The 18,679-nt window shown below is 41.8% G+C and overlaps 1 protein-coding gene across 1 annotated transcript in view; it reads right to left on the reverse strand.

Moving 5' to 3' along the window:
• The window catches only part of efl1 (elongation factor like GTPase 1), a 107,548-nt gene that overhangs the window by 72,183 nt on the left and 16,686 nt on the right, over positions 1–18,679 (reverse strand). Inside the window, exons 9-11 of the mRNA XM_072381056.1 lie at positions 9,559–9,638; positions 5,296–5,432; positions 3,059–3,181 (exon numbers count right to left, since the gene is read on the reverse strand). Of these exons, the coding sequence (XP_072237157.1) occupies positions 3,059–3,181; positions 5,296–5,432; positions 9,559–9,638 (340 nt within the window). The remainder of the gene's footprint in view (positions 1–3,058; positions 3,182–5,295; positions 5,433–9,558; positions 9,639–18,679) is intronic.

Consider the following 18,679-nt stretch of genomic DNA (forward strand, 5'->3'; position numbering starts at 1 on the left):
CCAAATAGATAGAGTTGGGCTAAACTCCACACAGAGTAATGAGGATGAACTGGCAACGTCTGGTGGAGGCCCATGTCCGGAAGATCTTCAACAAATACCTTCAGGAGAATTTTTCCAAAAGTACCAGAGGTGGGAACATGGAATCAGAATGAACCACACAAGACTGCAGAAGAGCTCATATTCCCTGCAGCCGGAAATATGGAATCAAAATGATTGATGAGACAAGCACTGGCTGTCCCCCCATCTAATGACATTGTTGCAAGACATACATGTGACATTTCAAGTCCCCTGGAAGATCAACTCAGAAAAACTGAAATATGCTTGTTTCGCCTTACACGTAGATTCGACTTTTCACAGCAACAAAGACTGCCTGCTTATTTCTTATGTTCAAAATGTAAACTCAAAGTCACTAAGTGAGGATGTGCTGTTCAGCAAATATGTTGCAAACAGAGCTGTGGAGGTCTTTAACCTTACCATAACAGATGAACACCTGACATAACATGGCCTAAAACGAAAGAAATTCAGGTGTTTTTGGTGGAAGTTGCAGCCAAGGAAGCTGATGATCAGTTAATGATGAAACTGCTATATCTTGGCAACATATTCTAAATAAATCTCCAGCTTCAAGGTAGACACCAGTACCTTCCTTACCTAGCAGACAAGAAAAAGTTCACTGGACTGTTGTGGAAAAGGAGCATTCACTAGTTGGGCAGAGGGATGTGAGCATTATGCTTACTCTCGCCACTACCAGCCTCTTTAAGACTGGCTTTTCTGATGCTGCCTCTCTGAAAACAACGTACAGTTCACAGCAGAACATAACCTTTAGCATAATTTTAGAGTGGCAAGTATAAGCCTGCTGCCCTGTTCTGCAAGACGTGCAGTGGAAATCAGGCTCATTGTAGCCATTAATAATGACAAGAGACTCGCTTTTATCCAAAGCAACTAACACTAGTAAGTTAGGCAGTTAGGATAACGGGTCTTGCCTGAGGACCCCTACTGGAGGTAGTACCTTTCATGCAGGGAATTTGAACCCAGGTCACCCACATAAAACGGTGGCAATCTTACCACTACACTATTATTATTATCCATTATGATAGATACATTAATTCTATACAAACTCTTATATGAATGGCAAGAAAACAGTCTATATATTGTCACAATCAATTCTAAATACTTCAAAACAGTGGGGTTTAGGAGCAAACTATTACTCAAGCAATCTTTGACCTATTCTGATAAACTGAAAAATCCAAGGTATCCGGTATAGGGCTGACTTTTTCAGCTTTGTCTACATAGGCATTTTCTCACATCTTCTTGATTCTGGCTGAATTAACTGCTCCTTCATACAAATCTGATTTGGTTAGAACCTGAAAATTGCAACCTCTGGATATATTTCTTCCACGAGGATCTTAAGATACAGGAATGTATCTGGCCACGTGGTGGTGCTCTAACTAAGGCTTAAAATATCACTTTGAAAGGCTACACTCTGCATTCCACGAGTCAAAATTACTTGAAATTTGACATGTGACTATCTTAATATTTATCTACGCATCTTCTTCTGCTATCCGAGGTAGAGTCGCAAAGTCAGAGAAAAACCTAGGCATCCCTCTCCCTAGAAACACTCTTCAGCTCAGGTGGGGGGAGGGGGGATTCCGAGGTGTTCCCCGGCCAGAAGGAATGTGTAATTCCTCAAGTAAGTTGTGGGTCTGCCCTGGGTACTCCCCCCAATTAGATGTGCCCAAAAAAACCTCCAGGCTGGATTCTACCAGGACGCATCCTAATCAGATGTCAGAATCAAAGCAGCTGACTTTTCTATGCAGATGAGAATAGAATTTAAGATTCTTCTCCTCACATATAAAGCTCTTAATGACCGAGCTCCATCATATCTTAAAGATCTCATTGTAAGGTATTTTCCTAACAGAGCACTTTGCTCCCAAACTACAGGTTTACTTGTTGTTCCCAGAGTTTCTAAAAGTAGAATGGGAGGCAGAGCCTTCAGTTATCAGGCCCCTCTCTGTGGAATAAGCTGCCAGTAAATGTCCGGGAAGCAGACACCCTTTCCACTTTTAAGATTAGGCTTAAAACTTTCCTTTTTGATAAAGCTGATAGTTAGGGATGGCTCAGGTAATCCTGAAACATCCCATAGTTAAGCTGCTATAGGCTTAGACTGCTGGGGGACCTCATCTGTCACACCTTTCCTCACTTTGCTCTCTTTTTCCCCCTGTTTAATTTCTCAAATGATTTTATGTACATTATTGTGATTATTAACTTGTTTCCCTGTTCCAACAGGTATCCTTTGAATGGTGTTATGGTGTTTTTCCCCCCTCTTTTCCCTCTTTTCTGTCTTCTCAAACCCCAGCTGGTCGAGGCGGATGGCCACCCTTCCTGAGTCTGGTTCTGCCAGAGGTTTCTTCCTGTTAAAAGGGAGTCGTTCCTTTCCACAGTCGCCACAAGCACGCTCAGGACAGGAGATTGGACTGAAGACAAGTTTCTGTGCAATCTGTTGGTTTCCTTAGCTAGGATATTGTTGTTTGAATTGGCTCTATATGAATGAATTGGATTATTTTGAAATTAATTAATTAATTCTTTGGATTATGATTACAATGAACTGAATTCCAATTGGCTTGAATTGGACTATATTATTTAAGTGCCTTGAGATGACAATTGTTGCAATTTGGCGCTATATAAATACAATTGAATTGAATGAGCAACACCTCAAGCTCCCACTGGATGTATGATCTTCTGACCTTAACTCTAAGGGTGAGCCCAGCCACCACTCTAAGGAAACTAAATTAGGTCGCTTGTATCCACAAACTCATTCTTTCTCAACTCATTCAAGTTCAGTTTCAACATCTGTTTTTGTGCCATTTCTGCCTAAATACAAATTTATCTACAAACCACTGCATTCTGTTATTTTCATTATACATAGCCTCTCTGATTTTTTTTAGAAACAAATAAACAACATATTTAATTGATCCTTAGTAAAATGTGTAAAAATGCTTGTTTGCTTTAAATTAAATAAGACATCAAGTGAGTGTGTGGGTGTGTATATATGTGTATGTACCCATTTTCAGTTTTTGCGTCTGGTCAGGTAGCGAGTCAAATCGATGTGCTCCAACACTCATCAGTCTCTCCACCCTCTCTGCTGTCATGTTTAAGGGACTGGGAAGCTTATCACAAACCATCACTGTATTACGTGTCAAAGAAAATTTACCATTTGGAACAAACATTATCATACTTGCATGGGATGGCTTTGATTTCCCTGGCCAATCTTGTGAAATAGAAGTGATGTAGGACAAAGCATGTGACAGCAAAGGAATGATATTTAAAGGGGAACTCCGGTATTCTTAAACTTAGACCATATTTCTGGCATGAAATACGTTCATCTATTCACTCAGAGCAGTTTGGTGAAAGTTGGCGTCCTTCGGGAGATATATTGATTCCTCAAGATCCATATAACGGAGTGAACAGGGCATGATGATGCAGCCTCTACATAAGGCATTATCTGTCTTTATTTCACCAATACTTCAAGACGAATGAATGAATGAACGTGTACTATTGCAATATTAGCTTATAGCTTCCATGTTGTTGTCCTCCAGGGAAATAGGTGGGCTCAGGGGTCTTTCTACATAGGCATCTACTTGGATGACGTCATCGACTTGCGCTTATTTACTTCACACGGAGTTAGCTCCTGCTGGTAACATGGTTTGTGCTTGCGTCTTTCGAAATTGTCCAAACAAAATGACTAGTTGGGCGAAGTTCAGCTTTCACAGGCTTCCTTTTTGTGACCTGAATTTACTAAAGCTCTGGTTAGTTGCGCTGAAAATGGACGTGAATACCGAAGTGGGAGCATTGAAGTGTGCGGATTATCGGGTGCTCACTTCACTCCAGAAGACTTTTTCCCCCCAAAGGTACACAAAGAAGGCCAGAAAGGACAGCGTCTGATCCTCAGGAAGAATGCCATCCCGATGGGACGTGCAGCGGTCTGTTGTTCTCTGGCCAGCTGTTCCTCTCTCTGCTTCTGCATCCTCCTTTCCAGGAGCTCCTCATCTGTATACTCTGGCTCAATACGGTAAGGATGTCCATCGTACTCAAAGTCGTCGTCCACATCGTCAAAATCTGATAAATATTCTAACATGTTGAACAAAACTAGCAGTAGCAAACTCTGTACGAAGTTAGCCAACAATCTCAGAGCAAACAAGCGTGCGCCGATACGTGCGCCGATGACGTCATCCAAGAAGACGCCTATGTACAAAGCCCCATTTCACTGGAGGACAACAACATGGAAGCTCGAAGCTAATAGTGCAATAGTACGCGTTCATTCATTCATTCGTATTAAAGTATTGGTGAAATAAAGACAGATAATGCCTTATGTAGAGGCTGCATCGTCTATTCCCTGTTCACTCCGTTATATGGATCTCAAGGAATCTAAATATCTTTTAAAGGATGCCGACTTTCACCAAACTGTTCTGGGTGAGTAGATAAACGTATTTCATGCCGGAAATAAGGTCTAGGTTTAAAAATACCTGAGTTCCCCTTTAAGAGGAAATCATTGGAAACATGAAAATGTGTCTGAGGCATATTGTAAATGTAAAATAAGTTCTTATCAAAAGTTGGAAACAAATGATGGAGTGCCTTTGCATGGCCCCTAAGTGTTGAAAAATAACATTTACTGTTTTCAAAAGGCGGGGCTTACTGAATATATAAAAGTAGAAATGTTCACTACATGACTGGTATAATACATGTGAAAGAATATTGACATATACATCTGTTCAGGAGCTGACTCCTATCCAACAAGTGATGTTTGGTGCAGATTGGATTTCATATGTCTGTTCACATCATGAAGGGATTTAGCATATTCTGAAAAATGTTGAAGTGTAAGACAGTCTTGTTGGAGCAGAACCTAAATATGTAAAACAGTTACACTCCCTGTTATTAGTGGATGTGGCTAAGGCGATGATGGGAAAGTTGGGATGAAGAGCTGTCAGAGGAGGACTATGATTATACCTGAAAAGTCTGATACGCTTTCAAACGAAAATGGATGATTTTGGGCTGGGTTTAGGCAATGGCTCAAAAACCATTTTTTCCTCCCCATTCTTGGCATGTTTAGTGTGTGCCAATTTTAAGTGGGGCTTTTCTGCTGTCACAAAAAAGGCATTGTGGATTTTGCTCCAAACATGCAAGGGAACCCCAAAATATATGCATTGGGCATAATAACTTTTGAAAAAACTTGGAAACTTTTGAAAACAGTAGACCCCATTTAAAAGTTAAGGTAAGACAAACATACACATCAAAGGATACATAAGACAGCCTGCGACACAGGTAACCACTGGCTGCAGATAGCAGACAAGAGGACTTTTGGGTCAGAATGACGCAAATCCCTTGGTGCCACCTTTATCTCTAGTGATGACACCACTTTTTCCACTCTATCCTGATCTCTGGTAAAAAAGATACAATGCACATCCTGACAAAGAGCTTGTGTAACAATAATGGTACATGGTTCTGATCTGCTGGCCTTTTTGACAGCTTCTATTTTTTTCATATATTTTTACATACATACATACATACACACATACATACACACGCTGCTCAAAAAATAAAGGGAACACCTAAACAACACAGTGTAACTCCAAGTCAATCATATTTCTGTGAAATCAACTTGTCCAGTTAGGAAGCAACACTGATTGTGAATCAATTTCACCTGATGTTGTGCAAATAGAACAGACAACAGGTGGAAATCAGAGGCAATTAGCAAGACAATCCCAATAAAGGAGTGATTCTGCAGGTAGTGACCACAGACCATTTCTCTGTTCTAATCCTAAATAATAATAATTAGGGCCAGGACTTTAAAGCATTAATTAAGATTGATTAATTATACAAAAATGAATGTGTTAAAAAAATTAACGCATTTTAATCGCACATATTTTTGCACCGCGGAACGTTTCTCACTGGATGAGTTTAAGGCATACCGATTATACTGGAGCACCAACTAACGTTCATGACTTCAGACAACAACAAACCACAGTGAACAATAGTCAAACATGAACGAAGAAGCTGATGAGACCGCTTTGGTTGGCCCCGTGGATGGGTCATTTTGTTTTAAAAAACAGACGGATGGAGTGGTCGGTAGCGTAGTAGTGGGTTGTGCAGGCGCCCCGTGTATATATAGCTACAGTCCTCGCTGTAGTCGGCCCCGGTTCAAATCCTGTATTGGACAGCCTTTTACTGCGTGTCATTCCCCCTCTCTCTGCTTTCTGTCTCTTTTTATCTGTCCTGTCCATTAAAAAGAAAAAAATAAAAGAAAACAGACGGATGGATGGAAGCCTCGATAAGAGCACGGTTTGTTAAGTACCCCCTTGAAAAAAAATAAACAATGTTTTGTTGCTTAAGCTTAAGTACTCATTATTCAATGGTATACTGAAATCCATGTGAAAAAAATTGCTTCTTACTGTTCACAGGTCAAATGTTTATATGTGATTAAAAATGCCGTTCATTTCGACTAATTTATTATAATACAAAGCCTCTAATTAATTAGAAAAAATTTTTTAATCGAGTCCCGGCCCAAACAATAATAATAATATTAACTTTAATTTATATAGCGCCTTTCAAAGGACAGGATTAAGGGGATCACTGGTTGAAAGCCATGTTGAAGAGATGAGTTTTGTAAGTGTCCAGGCATTGCGTATATCGGGGGGCAAGAGTTCCAGAGGGTGGGTGCGACAAAACTGAAGGCCCGATCCCCAAAGGTGTGGAGTTGGGAGCGGGGAATGGAGAGCAGGCCAGAGTCGGTGTAGAACAGAGTCCGGGATGTGGTGTGGAGATGGAAGAGGTCAGACAGGTAATGGGGGGCCAGGTCATGAAGGGACTTGTAAGTGAGGAGTAGGATTTTGTATTTCATACAGAACTTGACCGGGAGCCAGTGGAGATGAATGAGGATGGGAGTGATGTGCTGCCAGGGTGCGAGTAAGGACCCTGGCAGCTGAGTTATGGACATACTGGAGACATCTGTTTGAAGAGTTTCAGTCAGGATTCAGAGTGCATCAAAGCACAGAAACACCACTGGTTTAAGTCATATATCTGATATATTCCAGTTTGTTCCTGTAAATGACGAATCTTCCTCGCACACCAGAGTAAGTCATGGATTTCTCAGGGTTCTGTGCCTGGACCGATTCTTTTTACTTTATACATGCTTCCATTAGGTAACATTATTAGACAGCATGACATAAATTCCCATTGCTATGCTGATGATACTCAGCTGTACTTATCTATTAAACCATATGAAACCAATAGGTTGGTCAGACGACAAGCATGTCTTAAAGACCTGGATGACTCAAAACTGAGGTCATTATCTTTGGACCTAAGAGCTTCAGGGAGAAATTGTCTAGTCATATTGTTATTCTAGATGGTATTTCCGTGGCTTCTAGTACCACAGTGAGAAACCTTGGGAGTTATTTTTGACCAGAATTTATCATTTGACTAGCATATAGAAATGGTTTCTAGGACTGCCTTCTTTCACCTTCATAATATTGCCAAAATTAGGAACATCCTGTCTCAGGGTGATGCATAAAAACTAGTTCATGCATTTGTTACTTTAAAATGGGATTACTGTAATTTCTTTATTATTGGGCTGTCCCACATATTCTCTAAAAATAATCCAAAATGCTTCACTTTTAAGACTAAGCTTAAAACTTTCCTTTTTGATAAAGCTTATAGTTAGGGATGGCTCAGGTGATCCTGAAACATCCCATAGTTAAGCTGCTAGACTGCTGGGGGACCTCATCTGTCACACCTTTCCTCACTTTGCTCTCTTTTTCCCCCGTTTAATTTTTCAAATGATATCATGTACATGTGACATTATTGTGGTTATTAACTTGTTCCAACAGGTATCCTGTTTTTTCCCCCCTCTTTTCTGTCTTCTCAAATCCCAGCTGGTCGAGACGGATGGCCACCCTTCCTGAGTCTGGTTCTGCCAGAGGTTTCTTCCTGTTAAAAGGGAGTCGTTCTTTTCCAGTCGCCACAGGCACGCTCAGGACAGGAGATTGGACTAAAGAGAAGTTTTGGTGTAATCTGTTGGGTTTCCTTAGCTAGGATATTATTTTTTAATTGGCTCTATATGAATTAATTAATTGGATTTTATGTTAAGTGTATGTGTGGGACCTTGGACATGTTGTGTGATGTTGAAACAGTCCAGGAGTGACAGAAATTCAATGGCAAAAGTGCAGGTGCTGGAGTTGAAGTCACTGAGCAGCAATGTGGATGGAGATTTGAAGCCTCCTTTCTGGCTGATGTTTTGGTCAGTTTTGCATTTTGTCAGTGCTCTCACCCTTAAAGAGCATGAGGCGGTGTCTACAACCCACAGAAGTTGCTCAGGTAGAGCACATCAATGCTCGCTGTGGCAAGAAGGTTTGCTGTGTCTCTCAGCACAGAGTCCAGAGCATGGAGGAGATACCAGGACACCAGGAGATGTGGAGGGGGACGTAGGAGGACAACAACCCAGCAGAAGGACCGCTACCTTCTCTTTAGTGCAAGGAGGAGCACTGCCAGAACCCTGCAAAATGACCTCGCCAATGGCACCCTGTACTCTTCACAGATGAGAGCAGGTTCACACTGAGCACATGTGACAGATGTGTCAGAGTCTGGAGACGCAGTGGAGAATGTTCTGCTGCCTGTAAGATCCTCCAGCATGACCGGTTTGGCGATGGGTCAGTAATGGTGTAGGGAGGCATTTCTTTGGAGGGCCACTCAGCCCTCCACAAGCTACTCAGAGGTACCCTGACTGCCATTAGGTACCGGGAAGAGATCCTCAGACCCATTCTGAGACCATATGCTGGTGCAGTGGGCCCTGGGTTCCTTCTGATGCATGACAATGCTAGGCCTCATCTGGCTGAAGTGTGTCAGCAGTTCCTGCATGATGAAGGCATTGATGTTATGGACTGGCCTGCCCATTCCCTTGACCTGAATCCAATCAAGCACATCTGGGACATGAGGTCTCATTCCATCCACCAATCTCACGTTGCACCACAGTCTGTCCAGGAGTTGACTGATGCTTTAATCCAGGTCTGGGAGGAGATCCCTCAGGAGAGCATCCGCCTCCTCATCAGGAGCATGCCCAGAAGCTGTAGGGAGGTCCTACAGGCAGGTGGAGGCCACACACACTACTGAGCCTCATTTTGACTTGTCTTGAGGAATTTCCACAGAAGTTGAATCAGTCTGTAATGTGATTTTCCAATTTCATTTTGAGTATGATTCCAAATTCAGACTTCCGTGGGATAATAATTTTGATTTGCATTGATCATTTTTATGTTAGTTTGTTCTCAACGCATTCCACTATATAATGAATAACAATTTTCAACTGGAATATTTCATTCATTGGAAGTGTTATTTTAGTGTTCCCTTTACTTTTTTGAGCACTGTATATGTACATGCATAGATAAATATACTATTACTAGTAATATACTATTACTATGTAAAATAGCTATATTTCACATTTTAAATGATCTTTCTTTATATTTTATAACTATTACATCTACAAATTTACACACACAAATGTACAGTTAAACCCACCTCCTCATGACAACTGCTTCGTACAAATTCCAAATGTTATTCAACACAAGCTGCACAAACAGTGGCTTCTTTCCTTTTGCCTGCGAAAAATAGAAAGACAAAAACAACGCAAAAGAGTATAGTAGAAATCAGAAAAAGATGATATTTATTATTATTTTTATACACACACACTGTGTATATATATACACAATACTAGGCCTCATGTGGCAAAACCCTCATATATATATATATATATATATATATATATACACACACACACACTGCCTAAGGCCAGGTTGTTGGATCAGAGACTTTATTTTTTTTCGTCATGAATTTGATTTAATTATTCATAACCATCTATTTTCTTAATTTCATACCTTTTTCTTGGTTGCGCCGCTTCGAGTAGGAAATGTTTATGTTAGAGCTTTTATCCAATCATATTTCATCCATCAGGTGTTGCCATATCTACAACATCTGGCTTGATGTCTTCAGAATCAACAGAGCTACCTGCTCTGTTGATTCTGAAGACATCAAGTAATTTAAAATCAATGCCAAAGAAACTTGTTTTAACCAATCTGATTCAATTAGAGTTGGTGAGATCGGCCCCTAGCAGGTGTACAGTAACGCTGGCAATTTCACCTTCTTTGATTGGATGACAGAAAGTGTAAGAGCTACCAAAAATACAGTTGACCTGCACAGCTAAAACATTTTCATGATTTGATAGGTATTTTTTTTTTTCAAACTTGAATTGTTAATTCAGTAGAAGACATTCATTTGGTCAGAGATATATTAGTCTTTTTCAAGATGAAGTTTTCAAGAAAAATTGGACATCATGAGAAAAGGCAGCCAACCTGTAAACTAGCAAGAGTGTCCCAGCTGGGGAAAGGGATTATCCGCCACTTTCAATTCAGTGACCACAAGTAGTAGTCAGTGACCACTGGAGTTCAATGTATGTGTTTTGTTTTGATTGTAGCTGCTGAACCGAACAACTGTCTAACTTGTGACATTTCTTGCTCCTCTTGGACTGCTAATAATCACGTTATTTCTCCCTATAATTTACATATTTTGCATAGTTAACTCTATCGCATACTTGTTATATTCAAACACTCACTCTTACTAATCTTTAGTCTTTATTTTTCACTTTTCAGCGGTTTGTCAGGTTCTCTAGCTTAGCATGGCTACCAGTTCTCTTCCTACATATCTCCTGCTTTCACCTGATCCGTGTGTCAGATGTTTAGTTACTCCTCTGCCTCCTTTAGCTATAATGGTACATGTAACAAATGTAGTCTCTTTGTAGTTTTGGAGGCGAGGGTGTCTGAATTGGGAGCTCGGCTCGGCACCGTTGAAAACCATCCGATAGAGAGCCAGGCCCCTTTAGCCAGTGCGGAGCCCGTGGTTCACCATCAACCTGTCAACGTTTCAAATAGATTTTCCCCACTCAGCGACACATCCGCTGAGGACAAAACCCTGGTAATTGGCAGCTCTATAACGTGGCATTACCAACACCAGCGAACATAGTCAAATGTATTCCAGGGGCTAGAGCGGGCGACGTAGAATCCCATTTAAAAATGCTGGGTAAGGATCAGCGTAAATACAGTAAAATAGTCAGTGGGTTTACATGAGATTAACTCGATTATAGCTATAGTTGGGTTATGCTCCTTGTCTGAGCAAGGGTAATGTTCCTTTGTTACATGGTGGTGAATGAATCGAATCACTGGCACAAAGCATGCAATACCACAGTAGATAAGTGGCGCTGTACCCAGTTCAACTATCGCTAATAGAGCTACTTCCGGTTGATGTCTTCACCACCACCAACAACAAAACTAAGGCATTCGAGAAAGATGGCGAACAAAGAGCAAGATGAAGCTACGTCCCTCAACATTTGTGATGAGCATGGTTATGGTACAAACGCGATGCACAACGGCGAATTCTCCATCGCGTTGTTTGTTTCTTTCTGACAGCGGCGACAACAACAGTAATATGGTCTACTTCAACTTCCGGTTGACGATCGTGGGAAAAAATCTCAATCATGCGCAGAACGCTCGATCCTTTCCACAGTCACTTCAGGCACGCTCAGGACGGGAGATTGGACTGAAGACAAGTTTCGGTGCAATCTGTTGGTTTCCTTAATTTGGATATTGTTTTTGAATTGGGTCTATATGAAAGAATTAGATTATTTTGAAATTAATTGGATTTCATTGGATTATGATTACAATGAACTGAATTCCAATTGTCTTAAATTGGACTATATTATTTAAGTGCCTTGAGATTACATTTGTTGTAATTTGGTGCTATATAAACTGAATTTAATTGAATTGTCTCTCATTCTGAAATAATTAGGAACTATTTATGGGTGCCAATGCCAAAGGCAGGGCACACATATTACTATTGTGAATACTTATTATTTTTCCGTTTCCGTCACGTTTTTCAGCGCGCTACTCCTCCCGCAGCGAAGGTCCGACTAAAATAAAAAACACATCGCTGCGTGCACGCCGATGGGCAGAAGTGTGCTTGTATTTATCTCTCTCATTACTCGAAAGGAATAGCGGATAAATGAGAAAAAGTGGGCAAATTGTCAATGGGAAAATGAATGGAGAAGGCCTTAACGAGGCCCCAAAACTGCCTCCCCTTGGAGGCCTCTGAACTCAGCCATACAAGGTCACACACACATCATTCAAAGTTTGTGTGTGACAGGAAAGACTCAGCTTTAACTGTGGTAAAGGGCTTGTTAATAGCTTATACGGCTTTGACACAACGGCAGTTTACGTTTTAGGTGTCCAGAGGAGGTCGTCTCATGTCGGTTACACTGTAACTGTCACTCTAAAAATCTTTAAAAAAAAAAAGAATTCTCGAACAAATGCCTCTCACGTCCAAAATATCTGCCTGATCTGGATAAATTATAAATCAAAACGTAGGTATTTTAGCTCTCTTTCACCCAATGTGACTGTCACAGATTTCTCACAAATCACCTCTGAGCGCAGAGAGGGAACATTCCATCCCATTATAAAACGGCCGAGCCCTGAAATCAGTCAGAAAACTCATTTTAAAACTGCCATAATAAAGGAGCCACAGGGGGTAGAAGAATAAAAATGACACCGCTGGCTTCCCCCGTCCCTTCTGGCGCTCCCGGTGAAAGAATTATTCGGATACGACTTCTACTTTTCGAACAGCGAGCCTTTGTTCCAGACTTGTGCCTCAAAATGAAAACCCCATGATTTTAAGGGGACAAAGTGAGGTGCAGATTTGACAGTTGACAGTTGGCAGTCACAGCTGTTGCCCATAGCAACTAATGCTGACCACACCCAAGATGGCTGCCCTGTTCTATCACAGCTGATGAAGCCAGAGCCAAGATGGCGGATGAGGGCAGAGCCAAGATGGCTGATGAGAGCAGAGTAAACATAGCAGCAGAAGGGCAGCAGCAGGGCAGCAGAAGGGCAGCAGCAGGAGGGCAGCAGCAGAAGGGCAGCAGCAGAAGGGCAGCAGCAGAAGGGCAGCAGCAGAAGGGCAGCAGCAGAAGGGCAGCAGGAGGGCAGCAGCAGGGCAGCAGCTAGGCAGCAGAAGGGCAGCAGCAGGGCAGCAGCAGGGCAGGAGCAGGGCAGCAGAAGGGCAGCAGAAGGGCAGGAGCAGGGCAGCAGCAGGGTAGCCAACATGGTTAAACAGCTTCATGCCAGCTGATCATGAGACAAATGCGTGCGATAGCGCGCACTTACTCATATGTTTTTACATTAATCTGAACAGATCAACTGGGCCTTATGTGTCTAAAGCAGGCAGATTTCACCAGAACAAGCCAGAATCTCATATTTCAGACTGGATTTGAAGTATCTAATCCTGTGTGTCTGTGTAGACGGGCAGAAGACAGGCAGCAGCTTGGCACCCATCAAAATTTCTTCAGAAATTTTCTAGTTAGAGTTACTATGGGTGCAGAGCTAATCTAGAGGTACCTAAAATGAGGAATAAAATACCTGTACACTATCCTGTCAGGTCTATTTTTAATATTTGCCAATTATTTCAGCTGTAACATCAGTTATATTATTAGAGTAGAAAGAGGTCAGTGTAGTCACAAGTGCAGGGAGGGGTCAATGACAAGCAAGTCAAGCTAGCAGTTACTTAAAACAATGGCCTTTCACTTTGGCCTTTGGCATTTACATTGACTATGTATTCTCAACCAAAGGTCTGTGTTAGGCAGGTAGTGGATAGCCACTAGTCATTTATTGCCAGAACTGTCACACAATCTGAATAACATAAATATTATGCTGAGAACATAGAGTCCCAAGGAAAGCTTCTGCTACCAAAGCAACATTGAGTAAAATTGAGTATGCTTATGATGGAAAACAGAGGCAAAAAAAAATTTAAGAGTGTCATATAGAGTGTAGCGATCTCAAGTGTATAACTTAATACAAACTTAAGACTTTGGAAATCTCCCACATTCCTGTGTGGAGATGTTCGTGTGTAAGGACCAGAGATCCTCTAATTTCCAACTTCCAATGGATGCATTAATGACTTGGTGCTAACTGAGCTGAACAAACAATGGACCCTCTTAGGCTATGGTCACACTGCAGTTGCAAGTGACCTGAATCTGGGGGGGGGATTGGACAGGTCTTTTATTACTTAGATTATTATTAGTGTTGGTCTGCTCAGACTTATGGGAGACGTGCTTGTTTCCTGCCGTTCCTACAGTGACGTGCCAAAGAAATTTTTATTACCGTATTTTCCGCACCATGAGGCGCACCTAAAAGCCTTTTCACAAAAATTGTCCGTGCACCATATAATCCGGTGCGCTTTATGTGTGCACTGGATTCCAAAATCTGTCATGGATACCGCCATTTTGAATTTACCGCAGGGAGCGCCAAACATTCATCGGGGCATTAAGCCCCCTCTGTATCACTCACCGCTCTCCGTTCGCGCCGCTCACCGCCATGTTCACTTTTGCCGCGCCTATTCACTCTCGTACATTGGAAATTAATGGCAACTGGCCACTTCCGTCGCTCGCTTTGCGTTTGGTGTGAATCCAGGGTCAGGCGGATCTCAGCCATTCACTCTGAATGGGGCAAAGATTGTATCGAGCTCGTACTTAGCGACTGAATCATGTCATCATTAATGCTTTTGCCCATGTCCCAGTAAGAGCCTGTGCTTCAGTCTGAGATGGGTGATGCAGACTGATGTGCAGTTTATAAGTTTATAAGTGTAAAAACGACCGACGATGTTGTCCTTGACCGTAAGACTATTTCCCGCTGACACAGGGACGTAATACATACACTACGTGTGCTGGCAGCGATAAACCAATCACAAAACATTACGTAATATGTACGCCTTATAATCAGGTGCGCCTTATGTATGGGTTAAGTACAGAAATGGACCCCATAACTGAGGGTGTGATTTATAATCAAGTGAGCCTTATAGTGTGCAAAATACGATATATATTTTTTTCAGCGTGAGAAATACCATGTGACGTGCGAGTGTGAGAACTTGTTGAAATGCGTGTCTCGTGAGACTGCAGTACCAGTTGCAGTTGCCATGGTCACTTCAGTAAACACCATTGTGGCGTTTGATGCCCACATCAACTGTGCATGTGGGTCACTACAGGAACGTGAACTGTTCACACAGAAATCCGTAGTCAAGCCACATTTAGAGAGGTAATGTGAACAGCCAAACAAAAAAATAAATAAATAAAAATAAATCGGATTTGAGCAGTAAATCGGAATTGTGCATAAAGACCTGCAGTGCGACTGTAGCCTTAGGAGAGTATTGGAGAAAACCCAGACTTTAACACTCCCCACCTCATCTTGACAAAAGTAAACCAAGGGTGACATATACCCCGACTCTGATCCAGCCTGACGAGAGACAGACGTCTCATGGAACTCTTAAAATGTCCTTACTAAGATTCACTTTCAGCTGAATCTTGAAACTTTATTAAATGTGCTTTATATCTTTGTACAAGTTCTTACAGGTTCTCAGTGGAATCATGAGCTCCATTTTAAGACCTTTTTCACAATTGTACTTGAAAGACTAAGAGAAAACATTATTTTGGAAAATGACTAATCTGCCTATGGAGCCACATTGCCCCCTCGTGGTCCGTAGTATTCAATAGTTAAACCCAAAATGAACTTTACATTTATGTGAACTGTCAACTGATGTTTCCTGCTGTTTCTTCTTCTATTCGATGTTTAACATAGGAAAATAACATTGTTTGGTTCGTTATTCATTCAGTCTTTATATCATACGTCTATGTTTTATCTTTAACCTTCATATCTTAACAACTTGTGGTCTTTTCAGAATCCTCTATATCAGGGGTCGGGAACCTATGGCTCGCGAGCCAGGTGTGGCTCTTTTGATGATTGCATCTGGCTCGCAGATAAAACCAAATATTCTCACTTGTTTTAATCCATCCATCGATTTTTCACTGCTCATGTCCTGTTCAGGGATGCAGGAGCAATTGTCCATTATTTTAATTGGATGATACTGGACTACGTTGGCCGTTGCAGCGTAAAACAGGTAAACGCCCCCTTTTGAATCAGTCTGCTCGGTCATTAGCTCAAAGCTAACCCTTCGACGAAGAAGATGGCGAAAAGAAAAAAAGATGACGAGTATCGTACATTTCAGGCCGAATGGACTGAAGAATTCACCTTTGTGGAGAGAGCAAATTCTGCGGTGTGTCTAATTTGCAATGACAAAATTACATCGATGAAACGGTCGAATGTAAAGCCGCACTTCGACACGCGCCATGCTACCTTTGCATCAAAATACCCGGCAGGAGACAGCAGAAAGAAAGCGTGCAAAGAGCTACTGAGCAGGGTACAAGCTAGAGCTACTGAGCAGGGTACAAGCGAGCCAGCAGCAACTCCGCATATGGACCCGGCAAGGTGACTATAATTCCGCTAGCTTTGCTGGATCTTCAGCAATAGTGAGGAACGGAAAACCATTCACAGATGGCGAGTATGCTAATAAATAATATGCTAATATATGCTAATATAATATGCTAATAAATTCAGAGGCTTATTATACTGACATTTAGTTTAATTCACTTTTAAAATATATTATATGGCTCTCATTGAAATAAATTTCCAAATTTTTTGCTTTCATGGCTCTCTTAGTCAAAAAAGGTTCCCGACCCCTGCTCTATATTATGTTTTATGAGACGGAGGAATAGAGATATATAGTTTCTTGGTTTCATCCAAAATCTCCTAACGCTAGAATCAGATCGTCTTACAAAACATGCCCAGGCAGACGTCACAACAATTTCACGAATACCATTGGCTGAAAGTGTAGCGTAAGCCAACGTCATGCCCCGCCTCCGCAAGTCAAATTCCTGAACCCGTGATGCAAAGTCAGAGTTTTGGATGGAGTTTTGAAAATGATTGAAGGCAAAGAATCGAGAGCAAAGATGAGCACATGAGAGCAGAAAGAGAACAGAAAACAAGACAGAAAACGGAGAGAAATTAAGTAACCAGAAAGATGATAGGAGAGAAAGATGAGAAGGAAGAAAAAGATCTGAACAAAGAAAGAAACAGGATGAAGTAGTAAAAAGACAGATACTTTTGTGTTTCTTCGTTCACCCATCTCATCTGTCTCCATGGCTGTTTTACGATGCACGTTTTAACCTCCGCTGCTGCCCGCGTCATCACACAGCTTGTCTTACCAAGAGAACCAGCGTTAAACTTGTCAACCTTCTTGTGAATATTTTGTGAATTTAAGTTCACTTCATCAGAGTTGGTCAGCAACCAAACCAAGTCCGACACCTGGACATTTTTGTCATTCTTTGTGGTGAATTCCTCTATACCACCCAGTTCCGTCTCCTTGCACCGAGAAGCTCCGGAGTAGAAGCAGCGACCTGTTCAGGCCACTTTAAAGTCCACGAACATCAACCACAGCAAAGGCCTTGAGACGCGGACCCGAAAGAGACCTCTTGGACCCAATGGCGATCACCTGTCGTTGAACTGACTTAACGGAAAGAAGGTGTCAACCAAGTACGATCAACCCTGTTCTTACATTTCAGACAGAGTATGCAGTGGGTGTCGAGAGAATTCACTGTTAAAATGATTAATTAATCCAAGATGTTAGCCTTTAACTTCAAATAGTAACAAACTTAGACTATTTGAATAATTCCGGTATGCGCTGGTCCTTATGCCCGTATGTGTTGATGTTTTGAGCTGTCATTAAAAGTAAATATAAATGGATCAAGCCGTCCCTCGATCATTCTACACACTATCAGAAGCAGTTCCAATGTTTCAAGAGACAAAGCAAGAAGACAGACAGTGGAAAAAAAAAAAAGGGTAAGTTTAACCCTCCAGAAAACTTTACGTTTGAAAAGTCGACGGAGTGGCCCGAGTGGAAGCAACGGTTCGAGCGTTACAGAAACATAACAAAACTTCAAAGATGAGGGACAAATACAAGTGACCTGCCTGATTTATGTCATGGGCAACGAGGCAGAAAACATTTTAAATTAATTTTCAGTTTAACGACGGAGGAACAAGGAGGAATATTATCCACGAACGGGGGTGTTACCAGTGGATCAAACAGCCAGGTGAGAAGGCAGAATGTTTCATCAGAGCCCTGTATGATCTCTCGGAGCACTCCGAGTTTGGAGTAACTCGAGAGGAAACTATCCGCGATCGTATCGTCGTCGGGATACTGGATAAAGAGTTCTCACGCAGGCTGCAGCTGATGGCAGACCTGACACCGACGCAGACAATACAGACCATCAGACAGTCGGAGGAGGTCGAAGCACATGTGAGTCTGCAAGGAGATGCTACGGGATCAGTACAGGAGTTGCAGTTTAACTGGAAAAAGCATGAACTGGAAACCACAACAAGGCAAGTCAAAGGACAGAAAATGGGGGGGAAATGAGAAGAAATGTGGGAAAATGCAGCCTAACAGAGATGAAAAGTGCCCTGCAGAAAGAGATACATGCCACGACTGTCACAGAATGGGACACTGGGCCAGAGTATGTCACAGCAGGGCAGTGAATGAGGTCACAGAGACTGACACATCTGAGCATTATTTCCTGGGTTCGGTGTGTGATGAAAAAAGTGAACCGTGGACTGTGCAACTACAGGTGGATACCACTCCAGTAGAATTCAAAATTGACATGAGAGCTGATGTCACTGTAATAAGTGAGGACACATTTCACGCACTCACCCCTGAG

This window comes from Leuresthes tenuis, unplaced genomic scaffold (assembly GCF_036924035.1).
Source record: "Leuresthes tenuis unplaced genomic scaffold, fLeuTen1.0.hap1 SCAF_2, whole genome shotgun sequence".
Classification (NCBI taxonomy): Eukaryota; Metazoa; Chordata; class Actinopteri; order Atheriniformes; family Atherinopsidae; genus Leuresthes; species Leuresthes tenuis.